The sequence below is a fragment of the Talpa occidentalis genome, unplaced genomic scaffold, assembly GCF_014898055.3.
Source record: "Talpa occidentalis isolate TD23 unplaced genomic scaffold, MPIMG_talOcc4v2.1 talOcc4.448, whole genome shotgun sequence".
Classification (NCBI taxonomy): domain Eukaryota; kingdom Metazoa; phylum Chordata; class Mammalia; order Eulipotyphla; family Talpidae; genus Talpa; species Talpa occidentalis.
The window spans coordinates 1-27,367 of record NW_023604804.1 but is presented as its reverse complement, the minus strand read 5'-3'; the positions used below and the strand labels follow the sequence as shown (position 1 = coordinate 27,367).

General features: G+C 40.2%; 1 protein-coding gene across 1 annotated transcript; it reads right to left on the bottom strand.

Moving 5' to 3' along the window:
- Positions 1-4,116: 4,116 nt before the first annotated feature.
- LOC119258451 (aldehyde oxidase 2-like) lies at positions 4,117-26,023 on the bottom strand. The gene is made up of 8 exons (XM_037526775.2): positions 25,919-26,023; positions 24,569-24,621; positions 21,599-21,713; positions 19,899-19,964; positions 19,601-19,789; positions 16,709-16,876; positions 6,415-6,489; positions 4,117-4,488 (listed from the first exon to the last, which is right to left on the bottom strand). The coding sequence occupies exons 1-7, from the start codon at positions 26,021-26,023 to the stop codon at positions 6,436-6,438; spliced, it is 750 nt and encodes a 249-aa protein (XP_037382672.1). The 3' UTR covers positions 4,117-4,488; positions 6,415-6,435.
- Positions 26,024-27,367: the final 1,344 nt, after the last annotated feature.

The window sequence follows — 27,367 nt, the reverse complement described above, 5'->3', positions numbered from 1 at the left end:
TTAGTACACTAAAGTATAACTAAAGAACAATAAATATTACTGATGACCCACATATAAACATCTCTGTGTCAGAAAATTATCTCAAATGTTGAACTGTTGCTTGTCATATCTAGATGGCCATCTTTCTTTGATGTCTTTTTATAACCTAAATCTCACATTTCGGGGTCCTTGTGTGATGTAAAGTTATTTACCAAAAAATGGAAAACCAACTAAAATAATAGAATTTAGTCACTGCTTTATAATAATTATAAATAATAATAAATAATAATAATAATAAAGCAGTTAGTAATGGTAAGATTAGCAGCAGCAGTAACACTACTAGCAGTAATAGTAAAATACTATTGCTACTACTTGGTGTGTACTTTTATTAGTACTAGTAATAGAGGGATCATAGTAGAGGGTTTTACTGTTCACATGCATTTTACAATTCTTCACAGCAATTTTGTGAGCAAGTAGGGTTGTTTTACTTCCAAAGTAAACTATAATATAATGGCTATATTATAGTTCTTCTTCTTCTTCTTCCAAAGATCACCGATTACCATTAAATAAATTTAATGTCAACTTATTTAATGCAAAAAATAGACTTTGTCTCATGATGCGTTTCAGGATCTACTCTTATGATGAATTAAATTAGAATTCAATTTAATTAAAACAACGTTGGAGGATTTCTTAGGTCTTTCTTGGATACAAATAATTTTCTTTTAAATCATTTTTTAAAAACTGACCAGTACAGAAGTGGTAGCCTCAGAGTATGTATACAATAAGACTCATCCACCTAGGGATTCCCAGCATGAGGTGACTTGTTATAGGAAACACTGAAGTAAAATTTTAACAGGGTGGTCCCAAGGAAAGGGCAGTTTCCAAGGGAGGGTGGAGCTGAGTAGGGAGAAGAAGCATTTTGGATGATCATAATATTTACATTATAAGTTATATACCATTTAAGATATTCATTAAAAAACAAAATCCAACAAGGTCTACTATGATGGCATATATAATAATTGTTAGCTATAGGATAATCTAGGTAGGGCTATTTATTCCTTATTAATTCATATCTGGAGAAGAGACTGGAGAGACTGGAAAGGAAGGAAGCAGGATGGAGAGCCAGAAGGAGACCTGGAGGAGGCACCTGGAGCAGAGGGAAACGTGAAGATACTGCGCTTGCCTTTTGGTTGTGGACTGAGTGACACAGATGTGGGTGAAAGACCCATGGGGAGGACAACGACAACTTTTATCTTAATTTTGTTTTGCTCTTTTCCCTCCAGACTTGTTTGGTTGTTTCTGATCCTTTTCTGTGGGTCCCCACTGGAAGATGCTTTGGACTTGTGGCAGGCTTTGGGGCCTTGCTCTGGGCCAATCCTGCTTGGGTGGACTTTTACCCATGAGGGGATGGGTGATTTTGGGTGCTTGATTTAGAAGCTATATTCTTTGCCTTTCCTGTATTGTTTACTAATTGTATTGAAGTTCCTTTTAATTAAAGTCTCATATGATTTGTGTTGATGAGGCAGATGGCAGAACCTATTTAGAGCAGGCAGGTTTGTGGGGTCTGGGGTGGCCCTCTCCCTGCCCTGTAACAAAATTCTTCCCAGTTTCTCTGCATCTGGAGGGAGCCCATGTGATGACAGAGGCAGAGATTGGAGAGATGCAGCTGCGTGCCAAGCAAAGTCAAGGAATGCCGGGAGCCACCAGAAGAGGCAAGGAAGGATTCTTTCCTGGAAATCATGTCCCCTCCAACACCTTGATTTTGGACTTCAGTCTTCAGAATTATGGGAGGATATTTAATCCACTCAATCTGTGGCATTTTGTTACCCTGTCCTAGGAAACAAACGTAATTGGAAAGATACTGGGTAGCTCAAAGAGTTGAGGACAGAACTAAAGAATCATGCCTTGACATGAAGGAAACTACCATCTCTGAGGATCCCAGCAGCTGAGCTTGTGCATGAGCTCTCCCTCAGGCAATCTGCTTCCAGTGGCCGTTTAACCTTGTGTACCTTGCTCAAGAGTCTAACTCTCTGGAGAAAGCCTCTGACCCAGCTTATCATGTGTCTTTCCCAGCTGCCCGCAACCCGGGGACCAGAGAGCAGGCAACTTCCCAAAGGAAAACACCCCAGGCAGACAAAAACAAAGGGTGACCACTACACACAATCCATAGCAAAGTCCTTTTTGGGAGAAGTCCTGTTGAATTCTACTCCTGTACTCCGTGAGGGAGTGGGTGGTGACAGTTGTTGAGAAAGATTATCCTGGCACCTATATGCAGAATGGTTTGGAGTAAGACCAGCCAGACAGCTGATGACATCATCTGAATGTGAAGTTAAGGGAGCATGGGTGGCTGTGTGAAGGAAAGAACACTCTAGTTTTGTACTCACTCAGTGATATTTTAATATAGACTCATTGAAGGTTGTGGTAGCAAGACCAAGACAATGCCTTTATTTTCTGACTCCAGCTATCCGCCTAATTTTTTACTTCTTTTGGGCATCATATGATTCAGAAAGCATTTTTTTTTTTTTTTTGGCTATTTGTCTACCCAGTTTTATGAGACATCAAGACTTAATTTTCACTGTTCCAGGAGCTGGGAGCAGGTCATTTTTCCTTTACATGAGACCCCTCAGAGAACCCAGGCCCACAATGCCTGAGTACAAATGCGTCATGTGTGCCCAAGACCAGGAAAAGAAATAGGAAGATTCACAGGCCAAGAGGAGCATTTCTGATTTTCACTGTTAGGGGCCTGAGTATCCTGCTGGTGGTGGGGAGGGCGATGGAACTGTCTGGACAGAGAGGGGACAGCTCCTTGCTCAGTGGGTCCAGCAGGTGTATCTCAGGGGCAGGAACCAGCTACTTGTCCTGTCACCTTAGGTGGCCCCTAACATCCCAACATCTGGCTTTTGTGTCCCATCTGTGTGTGGGAGCAGTTAAGAGCAGTGCTTGACATGTGTGGCTAGTGATTCAGGGACCTGGCTGAAGGAAAAAAGTTGCTAATAACAGCAGTTACACTCTGCTTGTGTAAAAATTACTTGGAGGGGGATGGGAGGGAGTATCTTCGTACCATATAATTTTTTATACTTTTGAACTACATGACTATATTATTAAAATTTTTTAAATAAACTTCATTATTTAAAATGCTTATTGAGCCCAGAGAACTAATTTCTCATATGTGACTTCCAGTGTGTCTTACTTATGTTCAAATGTGTCTTTTTAAAGTATTTTATTGCTATCCATGCTATTGAGATTTTAGTGCCTCAACTCACACCCACTATTTTTATTCAGACCCTTCTCTTTTTGTTGTAAAATAAATGTGCATTAGTCATCCATAATCCCAATAGATCCAATTAAAAAAAATACAGATTGTATTTACCAGTATTAAAATGATACAAATGATGAAATGAAATTTTCCCATTCATTTTAGATCACACAGTTAAGAATTTTATTTTCAAAAAGCCAAAACATTTTTTTATTACTTTCAACTTACTTCATCCCGGCCACTCCCACCAAGTTCCCCCGGTCTTCAGCTCATGTGTTTTGCATTATTTTTGTTCCACCCATGATCCTTCCACTCCCGCTTCCTTTCTCTTTGTGCTTCTGTCCCACTTCCCTCACTGGTCACCAACCTTCTCACTGGTCAGCTCAACCTCACCTCCTTCACCACTTCAGGAGTCACAGCAGCTGGTGGCTTGGTGAACCTAGTCATGTGAATTCTGGAAGGTAGAGTGTCAGCTTCTTCCCTGACAAATAAGGCCTAATTCCTATACTGATTTCTCCTCTGAAGGCCTCTAAAACTCAAATAAATGGAATTTGATGGATCTTGCTTGTTTTGAAACACAACAGAGGGTGATTACAATGTAGAATTCTTTTGCTTTGCGTTACCCACTTCAATATATGGGAAAGTGAACAACAAATTGTTTTTGAAACTGATACTTTCTTAAGCAAGTAGAATAAAATAAAGGGTTTGGTGATAACACATTGAAAATGTTTTTGCATTTCCTCTTTGAATTCTACATGAGGAGAATCCCACTCCTTTTCTGTCAAATGCACATACATGGACCCATACCAAACTTTGGTAAAAACAAACCAAACGATTCCAAACTTTCTAGAACTCTTGTGGTATTATAACACTATGGCCACTGAATCAAACAAATCACTGGGGAAAGTAATCATATTTGTCTACTGAGATGTGTCCTTCATTCCGACTATAACCCATATTACAAATTCTGTTAAGTTGGATGGTCACAGAAAGGAAAAATTTGTTTTAACAGCAATATTTACATCATATTTTCAGAAACAAATCAGCACTGACATTCCTTAATGTGGCTACTGCAGTGTTTGGTGGCCTCTAGGCTGGATAGTCTAAGTAAATAATGATTCATTCATTCCTCTTCTTGATGTAATCAGATTTGAATAATGTTTCTAAATTTTGTCATTTTGTTCACAACAGTATAGGAGTATCAGTTTGGGGTGCAGTTAGGATTAAAAAGCCATCTTTTCACTTGTTAAAACCTGAAAATAAGAAAATAGAAAATAAGAAAATAGAATAAAGAAAGTGTGCAAATTTCTCAATTTTTGTGAGGACAATAGTTGAAGACTTGTAAATTTTTTACAGCTATGAATAAAAACATTTAGGTACTTATTTTCCTTTAGCATCCATGTCCTCATTTATAAAATAAGAAGCTAGATAAGATTGTGCTTTTTTAGCTCAGGTTCAAAATGTTTGGCAGGAACACAAGTATACGATTTAGTGTGCTATGGATGTAATAAGGTTAATGTTTAACACTTGTATATAAAGCAAATCTATGAGAACCGAACTACTTTGAAAAATACAAATGTTTGAAATTGTAGGTAAAGGATGACAGTTAAAGACACAGAATGTAATTTATATCTGGCATTTTGTTTTAATTGCATAGTATGGAGAAAATTCTGACACACGAATTAGTTCTAAGTGGTAAAGTGGCAAGAGGTTATTTTGCTTTTTTTTTTTTTTGGCTTTTAAATTTGTCTTGCAATCTGAAGATGGCTTCATTTGCAAAGTCTGTACAAATTCTCTTTTTTTTAAACATTTATTTATTTATGCATACAAGAGATGGGGTACAGGCCAGAGATGCAGGGGTTGAGAGGATTCACCAGAGACAGAGTGGGGAACAGAACAAGCGGATCCATGGAAATACACTGCTGAGGGGAGCAGCGGGCAAGACAGGAGAGGTCTGCTTCGCCATGTGGGTTGCTCCCTGGCTGGCCAGGGATCGAACTCGTGCTGCAGAGGCTGTGGACTGCCCCAGAGTGGGGTGCTTAACCCGTTGCACCACTAGGGAGGCCCCTGTACAAAATCTTGACAACCCAATTCATTCTTTGGTGGTCTCCAAAGTGTTTTTAAAATTTTAGTATTAACAAATCTGAGTGTGTGTGTCCCTCTGTATGTGTAGTTACACTTTATTGAGTACTAGTGTCAGGCACAATGCTGTGCACTTTGTGTCTTGCTGGATATAAGCATCAGAGTGAATTTGCAACTGTAGCCACATGTAATGTTGGGGGGTGGGAAGGGAGAAGGAGGAGAAAGAAAAAGGGGTAGAAGGGGGACGGGGAGTGAGGAGAGAATAATCAAATAGGTATTCTGCTTTTCATACCTGGGTGTATGTTTTCAGGTTAGTATTTTCTGATAATTTCAGATATGATTTAAAATGTTGACATATTGGTTTTTGTTGTTCTTGTGAAAGGAGAAACAAAAACTTTAATCAATTATTTAGTGTGATTTAGCCAAAGTCTCAATGCAAATTTTTCTTATCTAACAAAACACAATGGAATTAAATATACATATGTTAATGCTGGCTGGTTGTTTCGGACATTTAATTGGAAAGTTAGATTGGTGACCAAACTTTGCCTTCTCATATCTCTTCTACATTCAGTTTTTCTGTTGTTGGCCATTAATGTGCAGAAAAGCAAAAGCTTAATTTTCTAACACTGAAAATGTTTCTTTTTGTCAGCATTTATATAGTTTAGGTGGCCACTCTCCAAAGCCTTCAGTGCTCTACATGTTGTGTTAAGTAGCATTACCAAGTTGCAGTAGTTGAACTCAGTGGAAAACGCTTGCAAACAGCGCTTGTTAACTACTAATGCAGTAATCAATAGATTTCAATTTGGTGTTTTGCATTGAATTTGTGATTGTCAAAAGGATCAGGGAGTAGGATCTTCAGAACATCTTAATCTGTAGCATTCTCATATTTTATTTGAAAATAAACAGAGAAGCTGCTATGTGGCAGCACCAAAGTCGTTTATGTTTAGTGAAAAAAGGTTAAAATGATGCATAAAATTTAAAAATGAAACTTAATATACATCTAAATTTCCACTGAATACAATCTGAAAGAACACTGGATAGCTAATCCTTTTTTTTTTTTTTTTTTTAGTATTTACCTTTTAGCTCCTTGAACTTACCTGTTAGGGAATGAGAGCATGTTAAGCTATAGGGATAGACCAAGGTTTAAATGTCTTAGGGTCATCTCTTGGGATCTAAGAAAGAATGCAAATAAAATACTTAATATCATAATACCATTGCAATATGTCACCAGGAAAATTATGTTAAATATGTAGTTTTGAAAACTTTTCTGATGGGAGGAAGCAGAATTTTCCTGGGGAATTGGATTGTACCTTTCAAACGACAACTGAAAAGTTGGTAGGTGTTGTGATTGTGCTACATTTACTATTGCTAAGAGGGCACTTTGATTAGTTACCTTTTTGCATCCCAGATGTGAATCCCCAAAAACCATGTATCCTATGCCAACGCTTGGGGGAGGAGGATAGAGAAGGGAAAGTGATCAGTTGAGAGTTGTGTTTGGGCTAGAGTCTACATACCTACTCTGTAGGTGACCTGAGAAGAGCTAATCGTTAGCCAAATAGTGCCTATGGTACAGTGCCATTGTTAGGGGGAGAGGATGTCCTGAGCTAATTCCATGCAGGCTTTGTGGGGACTCCACCCCCACTCCAGACCAAAGCCATCAAGACACTGGGAAAGACAAATCCCATCACCACCAAAGGGAAGGTGGCTGGGACCTGAGGGTGGAGTTAAGCAGATAGGTTTGGTATAAAAACCAGACACGTGGGTCTTGGGGGGCTCACTCTCTCGCTGGCCTCCTGGCTTCACGGCTCTGCCCTATAACACCCTTGCTAGTTAAAACCCCAGGCTTAAGTCACTCTCTTGGGCTACAGAAAGTACTTGTTTGTCCTTCTTGTGGTCCTCAGTGTCTCATTTCTCTGCTGGGAATTCCCCCCTCTTTGATTTGACTGAAAAGCAGAACATGCACTTCTCTGTTCTTGTCATGTTTTTGTTTTAAAGGTAGACTTTCAGTAACAAGGTGTTAAAAATAAAAACAACTTTCTGCAAATAATGAAAAGTTGTGAAAGTATCAAAAAGCTTTGCCCCTAATACTTATTTCTGAAAAATAAAAAAGAAGACAAAAAGACAAAAACAAAAAACAACCCATATCTTAAATAGGCAGGTTATCTTTACAAATTCTATTCTTACTGTTTACTTTTAATCTGTATTGAAATGTAAGTGGAGGCCTAGTTTACTTTTCTCACAGGGATTTCCTTTATTCTCTTAACAACTTCTGTGGGGATTGCTTGGTTATCTTATTTAGAATCAGCCTGTTCTACCCAGGCTGGGTTGGATACGGGCCAAAGCTCCTCAGTCCAGTTTTAGGTAGATTCCAGTTAGTTTTTCTACTAAAGGTGATGGCATTTTTTAGTTTCTTCCAAAACCTGTTTTCCTATTAGTTTCGTCAGACCAGGGCTCCAGAAAAGCCCTTCTGCTTTGGGGCTTAACGCCACACTCATTCTCTTGCTACCTTGGCCTTCTTGGTTCTCTATTATTCCTAACTCCTTGAGTGAGGATATAACTTTCTTTTTTGACCTCAAAGGCCCAGCCTTAGCACTTAAGCTGCCTTCATTGGCCTTTTGTGATTTCCTTCTCTTTATCTTCTCACTTGCATGGTGCCATCACCCCCTTCCTCCTCCTGCATTCTCTCTGCTTGGTTTCTGATATTTTTAATTAAGGAAATATATTCACCATGAGTCAAGACTGATTCTGCTTTTAATTAGATTTCAGCTTCTGAGCTCTATCTGGGCCCCATCTCACTGGTCTCAAGGTCAATAGTGGTTGCTCTCAGTCCAGGATTCTTCATTGTGCAGCAAAAGATAAACTCAGTAGGCCTGCTCTGTCCAAACCCTGCACATTTCAGAGAAAGGCTTAGCCCTTGACCAGATCCTGGGAGATAATACCTCAACCTTTGAAATATTTTGCCTAGTAAGTGTATCTTTGTTACTTGAGACTGAGGGCCATGTGGTATCATTTGACCTCTAGAAGGACTGGACACTGAGTAACTAAGTGACTCAAGTCAGCTGTGCAGGTTTTCTATGCCTGTGTGATAAATCTCTAGTAAGAATTCTGGCACCAAAGCTCAGGTGAGCTGCCCTGGTTGGCAAAACTTTGTGCATCTTCTCATACATTGTTGTTGGGAGAATTAAGTGCTGTCTGTATTATCCTATGGGAGAAAGGCATCTGGAAGCTTTCATCTGTGCACTCTGTTCTGCTTTTTCCTTTGTTGATGTTAATTTGTATCCTTTCACTAAAATAAACCATAACTATGAGTTTAACAGATTTTTTTTTTAAATTCTGAGAGTTCATTGAGTATATCATCGAAACTGAAGGTGTTCTGGTGAGTCATTCATCTTCATCATCACCACCATTACCATTATCACTGCCATCATCACCATCATCCGCAATGTATGTTGACTATCTATTATGTGTGACAACTGCTAAATATTTTTCACATATTATCCAATCCTTATAATAACACTTTAAATTAAGTACAATTATTATCTCCATGTACCTTTCATCCTACTTTATATATATGGAAAATGAGTGATTAGAGAAGTAAAAGAAATCATCAAAGGTGGAGCTGAGATTCCAACCCAGGTCCGTCTGACTCCAGGACCTATGTCTTAACCACTAAGCTAAAACAGTGCATCACCAATCTTTTCCCTGACCAGAGAAGATGGCTGCCCATTTCCTGTTTTACATTCGGCATCATTCTCCCCACCACCACCTTCTTACTTAATCTGAGTGATGCCTCCAGTTTTGCCCTCTTTTTTTTTTTAGGTGCCCTCCCTTCCTCTTTTTCTCACAACCAAAGAAGTACTCTTCCAGAGACCAGGAAGGAGAGCTTTTAGATAGAAAAATATGTGGTAACAGTATTAGACAATTCCCCATTCAGTGTTCTGAAAGGTCACTGTGTGAATTATCAGTCACCAAGTATTTCAGGGAACAAGATGCAGCCCCTGCATCCTGGGAAGAACATAGTCAATGGGGAACCAGTTTCACAGCCTGTTAGAATGCCAATAAAATTTCTCCCAAGAAAGTGTGAGGGGTAGTGAGGAGAAGAATGAAATGAAGAATGAGTGCATGCCTGTCTGAGTGTGTGCATGCACCTGTGCATAGGTGCATGTGAGCCAGCGTGTGTGCATGTGTGAATGTGTGCACACATGAGGACAGGATGACGGCTCAGCATTCTGAGGAAGATGCTGGGTCGGGTGGGGGGACGGAGTCTCGGTGCTGAGTCATCTCCTGAGCCATGCTGTGATGTCTGTGCTCCATCTCACAGACCCATGTGTCTGAGTGTTTGTGCTGCTTTCAGGCCCTGCCAATTGTCTGTGGCTTAGCTTCCAACAGAACAGACTGGAGACAACATGTTTCCACTTGTTGGAAACAACACTGGAAATAGAATGCAGACTTGTGGGATATGGAGCACACCTCCTCCCACTCAGAGAAATGCAAGGCTGTGCATAGGTTATGGGTTGAGGACTAGTATTTGGGGGGTGACTGAGCTGAGAGTGCTGTAGGTAAACCAGGTTGGCAGCACACAGGAAATATGTTCTGCTCCTTCATCTGGCAGGAAGGTCTCCCTTTACCAAACCAACTAGGTGGCACTTTTAAGGCTCTGGGCATCTAAAATGCAAAGGAAGAAGGAGGGGACAATCTTCTCCACATGGATAGAGACAGTAGCAGAGTTACAGAAGGATGAGAGTAGGAGGAAGGATGTTGTATCAGGATAAGGGTCTCCAGACACTACCCAACCTTACAGAATAAGAGGGCAAGACAGGCCTTGCCATTTGGAATTGGGGTAGAGTGAAAGAACTTTTCCCCATTAAGTTACGTAAGTCAGACCCCAATGTAACACATGGCATAGCAATTGACTGTGTTTGCAAAAATTTCTTACGAGTCAGCATCATAAATCTCCCCCTTCAAAATGCGGGCTGAGCTGAATGGTGTTTACAAATGTATTTCTAAGCTGAGTTGTCTGATTTTAGCTACTGGGAGATGGAAACCGAATCTTCTACTTGGCTTTACATGGCTTTAACTATGGCGACCCACACAAGCCATGCTTTCATAGTTACTTTAATAACTTTTTCTGTTAGTGAGAATAAGGCAAAAGGTTTTTATGTCTGTCTTGTCAAATTTTCCAAGGTAATATTTTTCTATTCTTTAAGGATGTGGTGTCCCAAATGTCTCTAGTTCCTAAATATTTTTTTAAAAAACACAATCACTATTTCTGAAGAAAAATCCTTGTTTGAAAGTGTTAATTAGGTATTTCCTATGCAGTTTTAGGGGAAATTGACTTTTTTTCCCTAATGGAATTTTAAATGACCATACAAAACACATAATCCAAGAAACACATTTTTCTTTCTCCCACCACCAAAAGGGAAGTTCTGTCTCTATATGAGCAGTTTTTCTGGCCCTGTCTGACTGTCAGGCTGCTCTTCCGGCTCTGAGGAGAAACCACCTCCAGCAACCTGAGAAGGGATGCATATGAAAGCAAGAATCACAAACTGCTGATGGAGGTAACCAAAGCCATAGGTATCAAAATCTTTTGATACAGTAAAGGCTTGTTTAAATAGAACTTCTTGCAACAAGCTCTAGCCTTCTTACTGCTTCTTTATGGAAGCTTGAAGCTAATTTTCCATGAAAATGAGACTGCTAGTCTTAAGAGTTGTTTTTTCTGCCCAGAGCAGGTCAACTTGATTTAATATGGGAACTCTTTTTAAGGCCTTTGGGAGAGGCATATTTTGAGGAACGTTGTTAATAGTTAGGTGTTTTGGTGGAGACCTTAACTCTAATATTTACAGAATGACTTGTATTTACATAGTAATTATAAATGCATTATTTTATTAAACTCCAAAAAAAAGTTCTGAGTGGTTGACCATCATTACTATTTAAAAAAAAAGCTACAAGTAGGCTTTATTTACTTTATAGTTAGAAAGAAGTTAATTAAAGAGGAGGTTTTGGACTTTCCACTGTTTATTTTCTAGCACCTGACTTTTTTTCCTGTCAGAACAAATTTTGTATTGCTGACATTATTCAAAAGCCAAATACAGTGCTGGTATTTGTATTTCTCAAAAAACAAAAAAAATTTTTTTTTTGCATAACACAGTATTCTATGCCACTGTAAATCACTGTGTATTTCAATTTAAAAAACCATGTTGTATTGTAGTTCAATCAAATGTAGATTCTGATACAGGTTTAGATATGTTCCAAGATGCTTTAAGGAGACCAGCCTGTGTGAGGAGACAGGGTGTCAGAACTCCAGGAGGACTGCTTGTGTATGAACCATAATTTCTAAAGCTCTAAAGCAGACCTGGATCATGAGAGAGAGGCTGGGTGCCAGGAAAGCAGCTGATCGAAAGAACTATCCAGTTTCATCCTACTGATGTGAAGATAAGTGGTGTGGTCACACATTTCTATTTCTTTTCTTTCTTTGCTAATGAGAACAATTGCAGCCTTTCAGTTACAAGTTTTTTTTTTTCTACCAGAGAGGCAAGATCAGAAAGCTATGAAGATGGAAATTTGTGAGAACTGCTTAGTCCCAGGCTACTTTAAATCCATTCAAACTACCACAGGGCCTTTGCATTAGCTATTCTCTGCCTGGAACACAACATGACCAACTTTATGCTTGCTCCCTCACTGCATTCCGGCCTCGGCTCACATGTGAATACCCCAGAGAAAAGTTCTCAAATGAGCTATTTCAAGTAATCCAAAATAATGTCCTACTCACATTCTAGCTCCCTACTCTTCCAGTTTGCTTAACAGTAATTTTCACCACCTGAAATTATATTGTGCTTTTGTTTGCTTGTTTACTTTCTGACATCCCCCAAAGAGTATAAGCTCCAGGCAGGCAGGACTTGTTTGGTTCACAATTTCTTTAGGCCCCCAGCAGCGCCTGATACATGGCAGCTGCTCAATACCCACGTTAGATGAATGAATGATTGTATGATGAATGATCTCAGTTGGGGTCTCTTTAATTTTAAAAAAAGGTAGAGGCTAAGCTAACAGTTTTGTAATAGTTTTGTTCTATTGACGAATGGGGTGACCCAGCATTGATAATGCACTTATAGTTCATAGGAATTATTTGTCTTTCTTTCCTGCTACACTGTAAACAACTTGGGAGCAGGGACCTGGGAGTCTGGATCACCCCTATACTCTTGGTACCTGATACTATGTAAGAAGGAAAGTATAAAATTCATTTCTAGAATTTGATTAAAATATGAAAGGTGAGAAGGAGAAGAGAGAAGGGGTTCCTAGCAGCGGGAAGAGCTTAGCGAAGACCTCTGTCCTTGATAACAGGAACAGTCAGATGAAGGTACTTGTGGCTGGGGTAGAGCAAGAGGGGGCAGGGAACTAAGGGTGGCTGGAGATGGAGTAGGGTTGGCTACACTGGAACTTCACAGGCTTACAGACATGGCTGGTTAAAAGTTTTAGCTTTATCTTAGGAGTGAAAAAGGACCTTTTTTGCCTTGTGCACGTGCTAGTGACATGATCGTATTTGTCACACAATAAATCTCTGCTCCAGTCCGCGTGGGAAGACCAGGCAGGAGGCTGAGCTGACCAGGCTAGAGAGCTGGCCATTGGACTTAGTCTATCTGGATGGTAAGCTCCAAGAATGCAGCTTGCTCTGTGCCATTCATAGGAATATTCCCAGCACTGAGAACAGTGCCTGTCACCTCACAGATACCCAACCAGTGTTTGTTTAGTGAATGAATGACATAGTGGTTAGAAATCAAGAAAATAGTGTTGTAATTACTAGGAGTTAAAACTAACGGGACATGATGAGGACTGGGTGCTGAGTATGAGAAAGAAAAGTCAACTCCTACCATTCTGTTTTGTGTAACAATGGATAGAGGTGTGTTGCCATTTTCTGTGACAGGAAGTAGCAGAGGAATCTATATTTTGTGTGTTTCTTATCCTCTTTGTTACACTGAGAGTCAGGACCTCCTCGCTGTCCCCCCTGGGCAGGCCCTGCTGAAGGTGGCTGCACTCTTTATGTTGGTGTACAGCTGAGGAGCTCTTGCATCCCTGAAACCTTATCAAGGATTTCAACAGGCCTATAGTTTTATCATGTCAAATATATGCGAAGTCAGTGGAATGGCCAGGAATATTGTAGGTCAGGAAAAGTATGAAGGATAAATGATCACTCTCAATAAGCCTCAATAACCAGAGGCTTCCTATTGAGAAGTTAAAATGACACCCACCTCTGCCTCCAAAACTTTATTCCAGTGTCTGTGGATAAAAATGATAAGTTTGGCCAGGTGTTTTCTTTTTAGTTTTAAGCAACTATTTTCTGAGTGATATTGTATGGGGAAAGTATCTTCTCAATCCAGATTTCCTGTGAATAAAAGCTCAACAGTGTCACTCCTAATTATACTGTTCAAATCTTTTCAGATATGTTAGGGATATCCTGATTTTGTTAAGTAAGTATGTAAATAAGGTATATGTAGGTATAAAGATACATGATGGTGAAAGTATGTGTATGCCGTGATTTGCACATCAAAGACATCTTTACAGACACATCACCCAAAGCAGTGATAGTGAAGGCAAAGATAAACAGCTGGGACTATATCAAATTAAAGAGCTTTTGCACAGCAAAAGAGACAATAACAAAAACAAAGAGAAACCCCACCAACTGGGAGAACATTTTTGCACCCAACACTAATGATAAAGGACTGATCACAAAAATCTGCAAAGAGCTGATGAGACTCAACAACAACAAAGAAAATAATCCAGTCAAAAAATGGGCAGAAGAGCTTAAAAGAAACTTCTCTGAAGAGGAAATGCAAATGGCCAACAGGCATATGAAAAAATGTTCAACATCACTTGTCATCAGGGAAATGCAAATCAAAACTACCATGAGATACCATCTTACACCAGTGAGAATGGCACATATTAAAAAAACTAGCAACAACAAATGTTGGCGAGGGTGTGGAGAAAAAGGAACTCTTCTGCACTGTTGGTGGGAGTGCAAACTGGTCCAACCACTGTGGAAAGCTGTGTGGAGATTTCTGGACCTACTAAACATAGAGCTTCCATATGACCCAGCAATTCCACTCCTAGGTATTTACCCAAAGGACACAGAAACATCAATTCCAAAGAACACCTGCACCCCTATGTTTATAGCAGCACTGTTTACAATAGCTAAGCTTTGGAAACAACCCAAATGCCCAAAAATAGATGACTGGATCAAGAAGATGTGGTACATATATACCATGGAATATTACTCAGCATTCAAAAAAGATAAACACATGCAATTTGCTGCAACATGGATGGCGCTGGAAGGGATCATGCTCAGCGAAATAAGCCAAAAGAAAAAGAAAAATACCGGATGGTCTCACTCATAGCAGGAATCTAGAAAACTTAAATAAGGGACCAGGAAAATGAATAACTATAAGAAAGTGAAAATCAAAATCAACAAAAAACTATGAACCAGAGACACTTTTAGGGGGGCGGGGGCGGGAGGGGAGGGATTGGGGTCAGAATGGGGGGCTGCAATTGTATGGGGAATATAACAATAAAATTTAAAAAAAAAAAAAAAAAGAAAGTATGTGTATGCATGTGTGCATTTACAAATATATACACACACTAAAATGGTATGGTTATTTCTAATTAGTGAGATTATGACTGTTTTTAATTTTCCTCTTTATTTTCCATAATGGACATGTGTTACTTTTATAAAGATACAAACACTGTTTTTAATATCACACCTTATTTGTAACATGAGGTGCTACTCAGAAACCATGTATCTATTTATGTTTAGTCCTTAGCTCACTTGAACCATCAGATTTAGGAGTAAACATGGATTTCACAAACAGACCAAGTAGTCAACAGGCTGAGTCTCAAAAGATGAAGGAAATCAAAGTGATTCACTTTGATTTGTGACAGAGTTGCTTTGCCTGACAACTGGACTATTAAAAATGACCTAGAATCCTGGAAATGAAGGAATTGTTTTCTAGGAGCCAGACCATTTGAAGACTGAATATGTTAAGCTTAGGCAAGAAGAGATTAGAAGAATCTTTTTGTTGTGTTCTGATGTTGGTTTCCTTAATCTGCCCACTTCAGAAAAGGCTATTTTTTTTTTTTTAACTGAAAATGTAATTGAGAACGATCTTTTAAAGGTTAGACATGCATAAGTTTTTGTTTGGGGTAGAGGCCACATGACTCTAGTTACTGTACCTCTAGTGCTATTGGGAATGAGCAGATACAGCCCACAAGGCCCAAATCAGCCCTGATGAGAAACTCCTGCATGGAGGTAGCCAACTCCCTGGCCTTGGTCGCGCGAGGACCTGAAATTACTGGAATCATTTCTGTGTAGACACTGCCATCAGCAAATGGCAATTTGAGGAGCAGAGTCATTGTCTGAGAAAACTTGGAATGAAATTACAGGGTGGTTGGTGTTATTGGAAAAGTTGAGCGAACAGTTGAGTATAACTTGGGAATGGGTCATGAAATGGATTATTTAGGAAAAGAGCGGTATCATTATGACACTCCCTTTTAAGCAGTATTTAGGAAGTAAAAAATCAAGAATCATTTTTTTTTTTTCTCAAGGAGGTAAATATACTATACTGGAGCTAGACAGTTTTGGTTTGAATCTTGACCTTGGGCAAATTACTATATCTGTTTCTTCAGTAGTAAAATGAGGGAAATAAGTGTTATTCCTTGATAGAGTTATGGTCATGATTAATGAGATAATACATGCGAAAGTACAGTGCTGAGTGAATGCTGACTGTGCTTGGGGTTGCTGCATGCACGTGTATGTGTATATGTATATACACATGTATAGGGCAGGTGAGTCTCCTGTGTCCTCTCTTCTGGGCTGGCAGGCATTGTCATGAAATGGAATGAAGTAGATAAACGGCAGTTGGCAATAAGATCATGTGATGTCTAAAGGATGGGTAGACTGTGTGTTCTTCATGTTTGTGTGGGGAATATAAGAGTGACATGATCGATTGCAGCTATGTCACACTTGGGTTATTATTTATGTTTGTTTTTTATTGAAGGATGAGAGAGATTCATAGGCTAGAAGGAGGGAATATTTATAAGAGCTTGGTGAAATCAGTTAGTTGTTTCACAGTTAACTTAGTTTTGAAGCACAATAAATTATCGCACTTCAGGACTGCTTAGGTGGTCATATTGAATAACTGATGGGGAAATGCTTTTTAAAAGTTGAAATTAGTACATATACAAAAGATAGCTGTATGACTTATTTTTGTCATCTTATAATTGAATGATTTTGTATCTTATAATTTGATTAGACACAGATGCAATTATAAATTTACCTAAAAGCTCTAAGACACAGGATACAGAAAGATCACCATTTAGGACAATAAGCAGTGGTCCCATACATACCATCTCTGTGAACCGATCTGCACAGGCCATTCTAACCCACTCTGGCGTGGCAGGGCTCTTCACTATGAAGTCCCCAGCCACATCTCTTTCTCTGCGTGCCATGGCCACAGCATCAACGATGGCAAAGAACACAGATGACCCCAGGAACATCCCGGACTCCCCCAGGCCCTGCAAGAAATCACATTTGCTTCAGCAGCTTCTATGCTAGACTAAAAGACACCAGAGGTCATCAGTCAGGTCCTGTTCTATTGTCTCTCCAAAGACTGACACAGTATCTTGCATAAAATAAAAGGTTCTCAATGACTGTTTGTTGATGGATTTACAGACTGAAGTCTGTGTGCTCTTCAAAATCCCATTACCACTCAAACCTCTCGTGTTTAATCCTCTCTTGTCTTTAGTTAGGTTAAATCTTTGCTCAATGGAAAAGGGTGTGTGTGTGTGCATGTGTGTGTGGTGAGGACAGGTTACCCTATTTAGAAAAACACATTTAATGATTTGAACTGGCCAACTTCATGAGTGGAGTTAAATATGCCTTATGACTCCAAGATTAGGGGAGACTGGGTGATCTGGGAGAAAGAGCACCTACAGATTTTGGTGCCAGATGATAGGTTGCAAATCCATCATCTGCAAGAAACAGGGAGGTAATATAAATGAGCGATTTGGGCAGGTGAAGGACAATAAGGAAAAATGGACACTATGGTGAAGTAGAGATACCCTCACATCTTGCCTTAAAGGAGCTGCCTTCTAGAAATGCAGCCCAAGTGATCAGATGATCCAACTTTTCAAGAGAATTTAGACATTTGTATTTTAATGTAAACGTCCCTAACTTTTAAAAACTCTGTGCAGGTCAAAGAAAATACCTGGGCAGGTTAGATTTGGCCAGTTGGCTCCCAATTTGTAACCCCTGACTTAAGAGAGGCAAGCCCTAGCTTTAATCCTGGTCCTCGCTCCTTGCATCTCTGGGTGAGATATCACTCCCAGCCCCGTTTCTTTCTCAGTGAAATGTGGGCGGTATCAACTGACAGGGTGTAGTAAAGTTCAGCAAATGCAAATGTATTCAGCACCTTGCCTGGGGCCTGGCTGGCCTCTGTCATTATCATATAGCAAACCTGGGACTTTTCTGAGGGCCTGCTGTGAGCGGCTGTCACAAGGACCCTAAGGGTCCTCCTGCCTGCCCTGTTATTCTTCCTGGCCTGACAACTGCTCTCTATGGGTGCTGAGCTTCCTTTTACATTTTTTCTCTTGAGTGATTTCCAGTCTAGTGAGAATCTAATGGCCCGCTGACTGTCTTTCCTTTCAAATTTATCCTCCTCTTATCCCCTCTCCCCATACACCCATCGCTATACACCTGAAAGGAGGTCCTGGGTTGGAAATGGGGTGCAGTTTGAAAATGACAAAATTCTGGCATATATGTGGATTAATTACCAACCCTAGTAAGAAGTTCCCCAAAAGAGTAACGAAAAATTTAACAAAACACCTCAAATCTAAATGAAGTTTCTACTTCCAGGGTAGTTTTCCCATAATTTGTATACAGTAATGTGAGCAAGTGCTGATCTTTATTTTAATTTGCAATTTTACTACTTTAGCAATGACTAAGCATTGATGTCTTTGTTTCCCAACACTGTGGACATTTTGAGCCAGGTAATTCTTTGTTGGTGGTGAGGGAGGTGTGGGGGTGTCTGCTTTGTATACTGATATTTGTTTAGCAGCTTCCATCCCTGGCCCCGACCCACTAGAAGGAACATCTCCCTTCCAATTGCAACAACAATATCTCCTGACACTGTCCAGTGTTCCTTGGGGAGGGAAGGAAAATTGCCCTCACCTCCCATTGAGAACCAATGCTTAGATCTGTAACAGGGTGGTTCCCAGGAAAGGGGAATGTTCCAGGTTTCCTGCTCCACCCAAGGGAGGGTGGAGCTAAGCAGGGAGAGAATAAGCTGCAGAGGAGATGGAGGAAGGAAGGAAGCAGGATGGAGCCAGAAAGAGACCTGGAGGAGGCACATAGAACAGAGGGACACGTGAAGAAACTGTGTTTGCTTTTTGGTTGTGGACTGGGTGACACAGATGTGAGTGAGAGACCCGTGGGGAGGTGACAATGGCAGTTTTTGTCTTGATTTTGATTTTGCTCTTTTCCCTCTAGACTTGTCTGGTTGTTTTGATCCTTTTCTGTGGGTCCCCACTGGAAGATGCTTTAGACTTGTGGCAGGCTTTGGGGCCTTGCTCTGGGCCAATCCCATTTGGATGGACTTTTACCCATGAGGGGACGGGTAACTTTGGGTGCTTGATTTAGAAACTATATTCTTTGCCTTTCCTGTATTGTTTCCTAATTGTATTAAAGTTCCTTCCCATTAAAGTCTCATTTGTTTTGTGTTGATGTGGTGCATGGCAGAAGCTATTTAGAGCAGGCAGGTTTGCAGGGTCTGGGGTGCCTCTCTCCTTGCCCTATAATAAATTCACATCTGGGCAGGGCTCAAGACCCTGGCTCCCTCACACGTGAATGATTTGCCTAAGTTCATAGTGAGCTTCTGGGGCTGGGGCAGGAACCTAGGTCTTCTGTGGCCTCAGTCCAAGATTCTTTCCATGCTGCCTCTGCTTTCTAAGATTTTAGTGCCATCGTGCTTCAATCCCATTTAATATTTTAGTCTAAGGCGCTTAAGTAAAAATGTTATTCTCCCTGAGCAAAGCTTTTTGATGAATGTAAAGCTTTCAGTGAAAGAGGATATTAATAAATAAAATATTTGGCCTAGAATTGCCATTGGGTGAATCATTTCTTTTCTCTGAATCTCACTTTTCTTTTACAGTCTATCCAAATTTTGTCCCGATAAAGGTTGATCTTTATTTTTTATTTTGTCCACCTGCTCTCACTTACAACACTAGGGCTGGGGAGCTTACCTTGGATGAATAGATGGTGAGTGGGGTTGTTGATGACGGCAACAAGGAGATGTTGAACTCCTCTGGGACGTCAGTGATGGTGGGGATTTTGTACTCATCCGGGCCTCGAGTATACAGGACACCTTCCGGGGAATAGTTCAGCTCTTCAGTGGTATAAAGGCCCATCCCCTGAATAAATGCACCTTCAATCTGAAGGAGGGCAATGTCAGGCTTTGTGACAGTGTATGCCTTTTAGAAGGCTTTGACCTACCCCCCATGAGTCTCAGGAAGGGCATCTTCTAAGTGGCCAAGCACCTACCTGCCCAATATCAATGGCTGGATTTAGGCTATAACCAGCGTCCATGACAATGTCCGTTCTGATTTTCTGTCAAAAATTAAAATGACCTCATCATAAAAATTTGAAGGAAAATACTGTTTTAAGGTTTATTCTGTTAAAAAGAAGACAGTAGGCCCCAACCGGAGTCACTTATGCTGAAACCAAGACTTAGCATCTAACTTAATTGTGATTTCAACCCCTCACAGTCCAGGCATTTTAAACCAGTAAGTTTGAAATTTCCAGATCAGTACTAGTGAGGTAAACCACCTGATAAGACCCTCCCACTCCTTCCTTTAAGGGAAGGTAACCTTGGCCTGAAATGATTCTTTTCTTTTGTTAAAAGCCTCTTTGTCCCAACTTCTTTCTGCTTATAAAAGCCTTCTAGTTTGTATAAATCCTTGGAGCATCTTTCTAATTGCTAGGTAGGTTGCTGCTGCCTAACTCATAGATTGTTTAATAAAGCCAATTAGGTATTCAGTTTTAGTTGGGTGAAAACTTTTTTTTTTTTAAATAATTCAAATGGTCTCCAGTTATTCCAGAATCCCTACTAACTGATTAACACTGCTTTGAAACCCATGAACATTAGAGGTGGCAAGACATCTGCCAAGCTCTTCAAATCTAGGACTGCACGTAACTACAGAAGGTCTTTCCATTCATGGTTTTTTGACACCTAAGTGACTCCAAAGTCCATGGTTTGTTGGTGTGCCTGAAGACCAGTTAGTAAATAATTGAGCTGATTGTTCATCTGATTCTCAACTTGGATTTACTGTTCTAACATAACTCATGAGCTCACCTAGTTCTAATGATAGTTTTATTGAGGAACTCATATAGCTGCATTGGCATGTGTGAAAGTGGGGGTTCTACATGACCTTAGAACACATGAAAGGCAAATTTTGAGACCACTTTTGACTTTGCTAATCTACTTCCTTCCCTGAGAAACATCACCATCTGTTCTGTCCCAAGCCAGGAGCATGCACATTGTCAAGAAGACACAGAGAGCCCCTCAGTAACTGTGGTCTATTTCAGGAATCTTTGAGCTTTCCTTCTGCCCTTACTTATGGAACTTGTTCTGCCAATATCATCCTTCTCTGTCTAGGCTCAATGCCATGGCTTCTAATTTAGGTCTGTGATTCTCTATTGACTCAAATGCTGGCCTCTGGGACAACCTATATGGGCACTGGGACCCGCCTTCACTCACCTCTTGCCCCAACCTATTTCTTTAGGACCGATGATACTCTTGGGATAATTGAGAGAAACATTTTTACATTGTTATGCACTTTCAAAATGTCTATTTTAGACAATGTACTAAATTGCCTATGCCTTCAGTTTTGATAACTTAGCCTTTTTTTTGGAGTATAACTCCCCTCCTTTTTTTTGGCAAAACTTTGGAATTGGAATAAAAAAAACTTGATACATTTTAGGCTGTCATGAATAATTTCTTTTTGACTACTTTTCAAATGGAAATTCAGGATAAGTCAGATTCTCTAGACTTTCCCATGGAAATGAAAGAATCCTGTTCTTATTGTACAAGTGTCACATAATAAAATTATGTAGGTGATATTATTGCTGTTTTACTGAGAAAATCATATATCCAAGGTGACATATATGAATTTGAGGGGATTTAATACACAATGCAATACTGTTGTTTCATCTTGCCAAGAGGAAAGTTATATTTGACTTACCCTGTGAGCTCCTGTCAGACAGTCAATTTCAACCTCAGAACAGGCAGCTCCATAAACATAGTATGGAAATGGGTCTCCCTCTCCCTTCTTCCAGTCCATGAAAGCCTTGTAGCCCCTGACGGAAAAAAATAAAGCCCTTTAGCTTGGTGGTGGTTGTGGTAGTAGTAGTAGTAGTAGTAGTAGTAGTAGTAGTAGTAGTAGTAGTGTGTATACAATGTCTATTCATTTAAAAAATACCAAAGTTATAAGATTGTTGTTCATTTCAGCTGCCTTTTAAACTTATCTAAACAGCTACCTATATTTACAATCTAACTCATTACAACATAACTATCATTTGCCCTTATTTTTTTTTTTCCCTGGGGCAGCTTTTCCTCCCTGCTTGTGTCTATGCAAGTGTCTTTCACTGTTTTATCCCTTTGCTAATAAACCTGCCCTTTAAATATAACTAATGTCTCTGTCTTGTGAAACTCGCCTGGGAAACTTGCTGTGTGCCACTGAACTGGGAGCTCTGGAGAAAGCTTTCCCAGAGTGAACCCAAGGACCCGCACTCCAAACACACAGACTCCAAAAACCACAACAAAACCATTTGACATTTATCTTTCTCCTTGTGACTTATTTTGCTTAGCATAATCCCTTCAAACTCGATCTATGTTGCTGCAAAGGGCATGAGTTTATCTTCTTTTGTTCACTGAGTAGTATTCCATTATGAATATATACTACATCTTGATCCTTGCATCTGCTTTGGGACATTTAGGTTGTTCCATGTTTGGCTATTGTAAATAGTGCTGCAATAAACATAGGAGTGCAGGTTTCCTTTCAGATTAATGTTTTTGTGTCTTTTAGGTAGAGTACTAGGCAATGCAAGCACTGGGTCATATGGTAGAGCCATTTTTAGTGTTCTGAGAAACCTCTACAACTCTTTCCACAGTGGCTGGACCAGTTTGAGTTCCCACCATCAGCAGTGTAAGAGGGTTCCTTTCTCTCCACATCCTCAGCAGCATTTGTTGTTTCTATTTTTTTTTAATGTGGCATTTGCCCTTGTTTTAAAGAGGATGCTTGGTGTGCTGCAGTTGGCATGCTAAAAAGAATTGTTTGGTCCGAACTTTTCAGTAAGTGATTTCAGGTTTGAGCGATAGCTATCATGCTGAGAATCTCAACTGACTTTTATTGATATCCTCAGAGGAACCCCTTAGACTGTAATAAGCAAACTTATAGAAGACTGATGCTAATTCAATGTGTTCATTTAAAATGGAAGATGTACAGAGGGCTGAATTGCTCTCATTTTGGGTTACAGAATTCAGAAATTTAGAAGATATTATGTACACAGCACTGGGATATGCTGTTACCTTCTTTCTTTTCTTCTTTTTTCTTTCTTTCTTTTCTTTTTTCTTTCCTTCTCTTCTTCTTCTTTCTTTCTTTCCCTCCCTCCCTCCCTTCCTTCCCTTCTGATTTACTTATGCATACAAGAACCGGGGTACAGGCCAGATGCACGGGATGGTGAGAGGATTTACCAGAGACAGAGTTGGGAGCAGAACAGGCAGACTGACTGAAATACACTGCTGAGGGGAGCAGCGGGCAAGACAGGAGAGGTCTGCCGCGCCATGTGGGATTCTGCGGACAGCTTCACAGCACTGTGCTCAACCGCCTACACTACAAGTGAGGCCCTCTTTCTTTGTTTATGAGATTTGCTTTATGTGTGTGTGCGTGTAGTTTCTTGCTTTTGTTTCATTAGATTGTAAACTGATGTCATACACTTCCTGAACTGATAACTAGCTCTCCTTTCTGCGCTTCATCCAATTAACATGCATTTCCTGAGTGTCCCCCACTGCCAGACACTCCTCAAACCCTTCAAGGAGCCTCAAGATAAAGAGGTTTTAATTAGGGCCTCCCTGGTGGTGCAGGCGGTTGAGCGCAGTGCTGTGAAGCTGTCCGCAGCCTCTGCAGTGCTGGTTCGATCCCCGCCAGCCTCAGAACAACCCACATGGCATGCAGACCTCTCCTGTCTCCCCCACTGCTCCCCTCAGAAGTGTACTTCGGTCGATCTGCCTGTTCTGTTCCCTGCTCTGTCTCTGGTGAATCCTCTTACCCTCTTACACATCTGGCCTGTACCCTGGCTCTTGTATAAATAAAATAAATCTTTAAAATAAATAAATAAATAAATAAATAAAAAGCTTTTAATTAGTAAAAGGAGGGAGATTTGCAAAATTGAGTTGCACGTTATTTCTAATGACGTCTCTGTACTACTCATGATAAAAACGATAGTAAATAACAGTGTTGTAATAGATGTTGTAAGTCATGCTTTAATTTTTTTTAAACTTACTAGGGGTATTTTTATGATTTAATATTTCTTTGAATATAACTCAAAGGTCTATGTGAAGTCATAAAATTTGGGCCTATAAGGGACTTCGGAGATCACATCATAAAAACTTGTTACACAAACGAGGGAATTTAGGCCCAGAACAAAGGGATGGTTTTATATTTTCTCAGTTAAATAAAAGCATCATTGTGCCCCCAAACAGATGACTAGATAAAAAAAGATGTGGCATATATACACAATGGAATACTATTCAGCAATCAAAAAAGACAAACTCATGCCATTCACAGCAACATGGATGGAGCGGGAAGGGATCATGCTCAGTGAAATAAGACAGAAGGAAAAAGAAAAATATTGGATGGTTTCACTTATAGGAGGAATATAAGGGAACCTAACAAGGGACCAGGAGAAACCAAAACCAAAATAAAATTAGCAGGCAAAAGCTAAAACAGGACATTCAATAGGGGAGGGAAAAGGAGAGGGATCAGAACAGGGGAGGGAAAGAGCACAAAGACTATGACAGTTTACAGGTTACATGGTGGGATTTTTATGGGGGTTACACCTGAGAGGAGAAAGCAAACACTGTACAACAATGAACAATGATGTAAATAATACATATAAATTAAAAAAAATCAAAGCGTTATTGTAATTTTTACCTGAAGTATCCAGTGGCTGAAAGACTGATTCTTTGTTCAAAAGCAGCTTGTATCTGTAGAATGGGCATATTTGGTCAAAATGAAATAAACATACCAGGCCTCCTTGGTGGCACAAGGGGTTAAGATGCACCCTATGAAGCTATCCACAGCCACTGCAGCATGAGTTTGATCCCCTGGCCAGCGAGCTACCCACATGGTGAGCAGACCTCTCCTGACTCTCCCACTGCTCCCTTCAGCAGTATATTTCAGTCAGTCTGCCTGTTCTGTTCCCCACTCTGTCTCTGGTGAATCCTCTCGCCCCCACACCTCTGGACTGTACCACAGTTCTTGTATGCATAATAAATGTTTAAAAAAATGAAATAAGGCCCTCCCTTGGTGGCACAGCGGTTGAGCGCTGGGCTGAGAAGCTGCCCGCAGCCTCTGCAGCGCCGGTTCGATCCAGCCACCAGGGATCTGGTGTGACAGATCTCTCCTGTTGTGCCCACTGCTCCCTCAGCAGTGTATTTCGTCACTCTGCCTATTCTGTTCTCTGCTCTGGCTCTGGTGAATTCTCTCACCCTCCCACACTTCTGATTGTACCCAGTGCTTGTATAAATAAATAAATAAATCTTTAAAAAAAAAGAAATAAATATACCATAGAATAAATAAACACAAAAATACCCTATATATCAAAATTGATATCCGATCATTTTTGGTGCTATGTTACCAATAATAAAACTCATCATTTTTACTTCAGTTGGTACACTAACAGTTTCCTTCTGATTGAGTTCAGAAGCCTGAATTAAACAAATAAAATAGAATCCTGGTACACATTTATGGTTCAGAGCTTAGGTTACAAGGTATTAGGGGTTTCATTTCTAATGTTAAGACTAGTAAGTGTGTGTGTGTGTGTGTGTGTGTGTGTGTATGTGTGTGTGTAACTGTGAGAAAACTCTTCTAACAAAATAAGAGTATTGTAAAGTTGGATTAAATATCATTTCCCTTGAGCCATATTCAATAGCAGTTATACTTTTTAGTTTCCTCCCCCTTCTCAAAACATAAATATTTTTTTCACGGCTTCAGAAGACTCAGTCTTTTCCTTTTCCTATAGAAGGAGGGTGGGTGTGACCTTCTGGCATTGTCCATACACCTCATTTCCCCTGTCAGGGATGCTGGTCCCTGAGAGCTCGCTCCACAGGCACCTGCTCATGTAATCATGGAGCGGCCTTCTCAACATTTGGTGATGCTATCCTTCTGCAGAAACCCACTGTCAGAAGAGCTGTCTCCACACAGGGTGGCATGCCTGGTGCTCTTAGTCCCGCTTTGGATGGTTTTTTCATTTGTAGTAACAATGAGAGGAAAACAACTTACCCAGTCTTCCCAGGTACCTTCTGGATTTTTCTTAATGACAGGTTCAAGGCGTTTCAGAAGGATCTGACAGGCATTCTTGATGGAATAAAGAAGTGAAATCCCCATTAGGGAGGAGCCAGGTAGTTAGATTTGTGTGGAAGAATGTCAATAGATAATTGACTAGGTCCCTTATGTTTCCCTTTGGTCCTGGGAATTTTAATTATATTCATGTCCTTAATGTCTTCTCTTTTTCTACATTATTTACTTATATCTTCTTTCATATTTTCCAGTCATAAATAAAATTGGAACAAAATGTCTTATTTTCATTCATATTTGTGCTTTCCAATCTGTACCGATGACATGTCAATATCCCTCTGGGTCTAAAACATGAGTCAACTTTTTGTCCATCTTCCATCTATTCATCCTCCCACCATCAAACTATTGCAATGAAGGACTTTGCTTTAGTTGTGAGGTAAGAAATAGTGAAATCTTATAATAACAACCTAGACCCACAAAATTTCTGACTTAAGATAAATCTAAAACTCAGTACCCTTGAAGGTGTATTGGCACTTAATTTGTGTTGACAACTCCCATAAATACCGAAATATGCAAGTCTCGTGTTTGATCCCACCCCAAGTTGATCTGATGAGTTTAAGATTCTCCACTTTGTTCTGAGAAAAAGGACTCTGGTGTATGAGACCCTAAGAGGAGACCCTACAAAATAAGACAGATTTGAAAGTGACTTCCCTCCGTGGCATAAGTGCTGTGTCCTGGGAGTGAGGGACTGTGCTTCCCCACAACACTTCTGTTATAAAGCAGCTTATAATAGAAACAGATAAATAGATACTGCTTTAAAGTATATGCAAACAGGGCCTCCCCGGTGGTGCAGCGGTTTGGTGCAGCGATTTGAGTGCAGCGCTGTGAAGCTGTCCGCAGCCTAAGCTGTCCACAGCCTCTGCAGTACGGGTTTGATTCCTGGCCTGCCAGGAGATACCCGCATGGTGCGGCAGACCTCTCCTGCTTTGCCTGCTGCTCCCCTCAGCAGTGTTTTTAGGTCCTTCTGCCTGTTCTTCTCCCTGCTCTCTCTGGTGAATTCTCTCACCGCCTTGCACCTCTGGCCTGTATCCCAGTGCTTGTATAAATAAATAAATCTTAAAAAAAATAAAGTATGTGCAAACAGGATTTTGAATTAAAGAATATGAAGTCATGGTTCTACTCTGCATAAGTAAAGATGTAACAATTTTAAAAATTTACATGGGCCAAAAATAATTCCAAAGAAAAAGGATGAATACTCTGATAGACCTCCACTGAGGCAGACACTTGAATTGTACTGTATCTACATAGCTGGGGTTCTGCCTGCTAGCTGCCTGCAGGAACTTGTCAGGGGAAACTTGTATAGCTCTGCATTACTTGGTACCAGATTTCTTCTATCTGTGTCTCCCAGTGACAGAGACTACCTGTTTCCCAAAA

Excerpts from the sequence above, each read along its gene's own strand:
- LOC119258451 (XM_037526775.2), bottom strand. The coding sequence starts at position 26,023 with ATGGGGATTTCACTTCTTTATTCCATCAAGAATGCCTGTCAGATCCTT. Across the intron at positions 21,714-24,568 it reads TCAGCCACTGGATACTTCAG|GGGCTACAAGGCTTTCATGG; the intron begins GTAAAAATTACA and ends TTTTTCCGTCAG. Across the intron at positions 19,790-19,898 it reads CAGCCATTGATATTGGGCAG|ATTGAAGGTGCATTTATTCA; the intron begins GTAGGTGCTTGG and ends GCCCTCCTTCAG.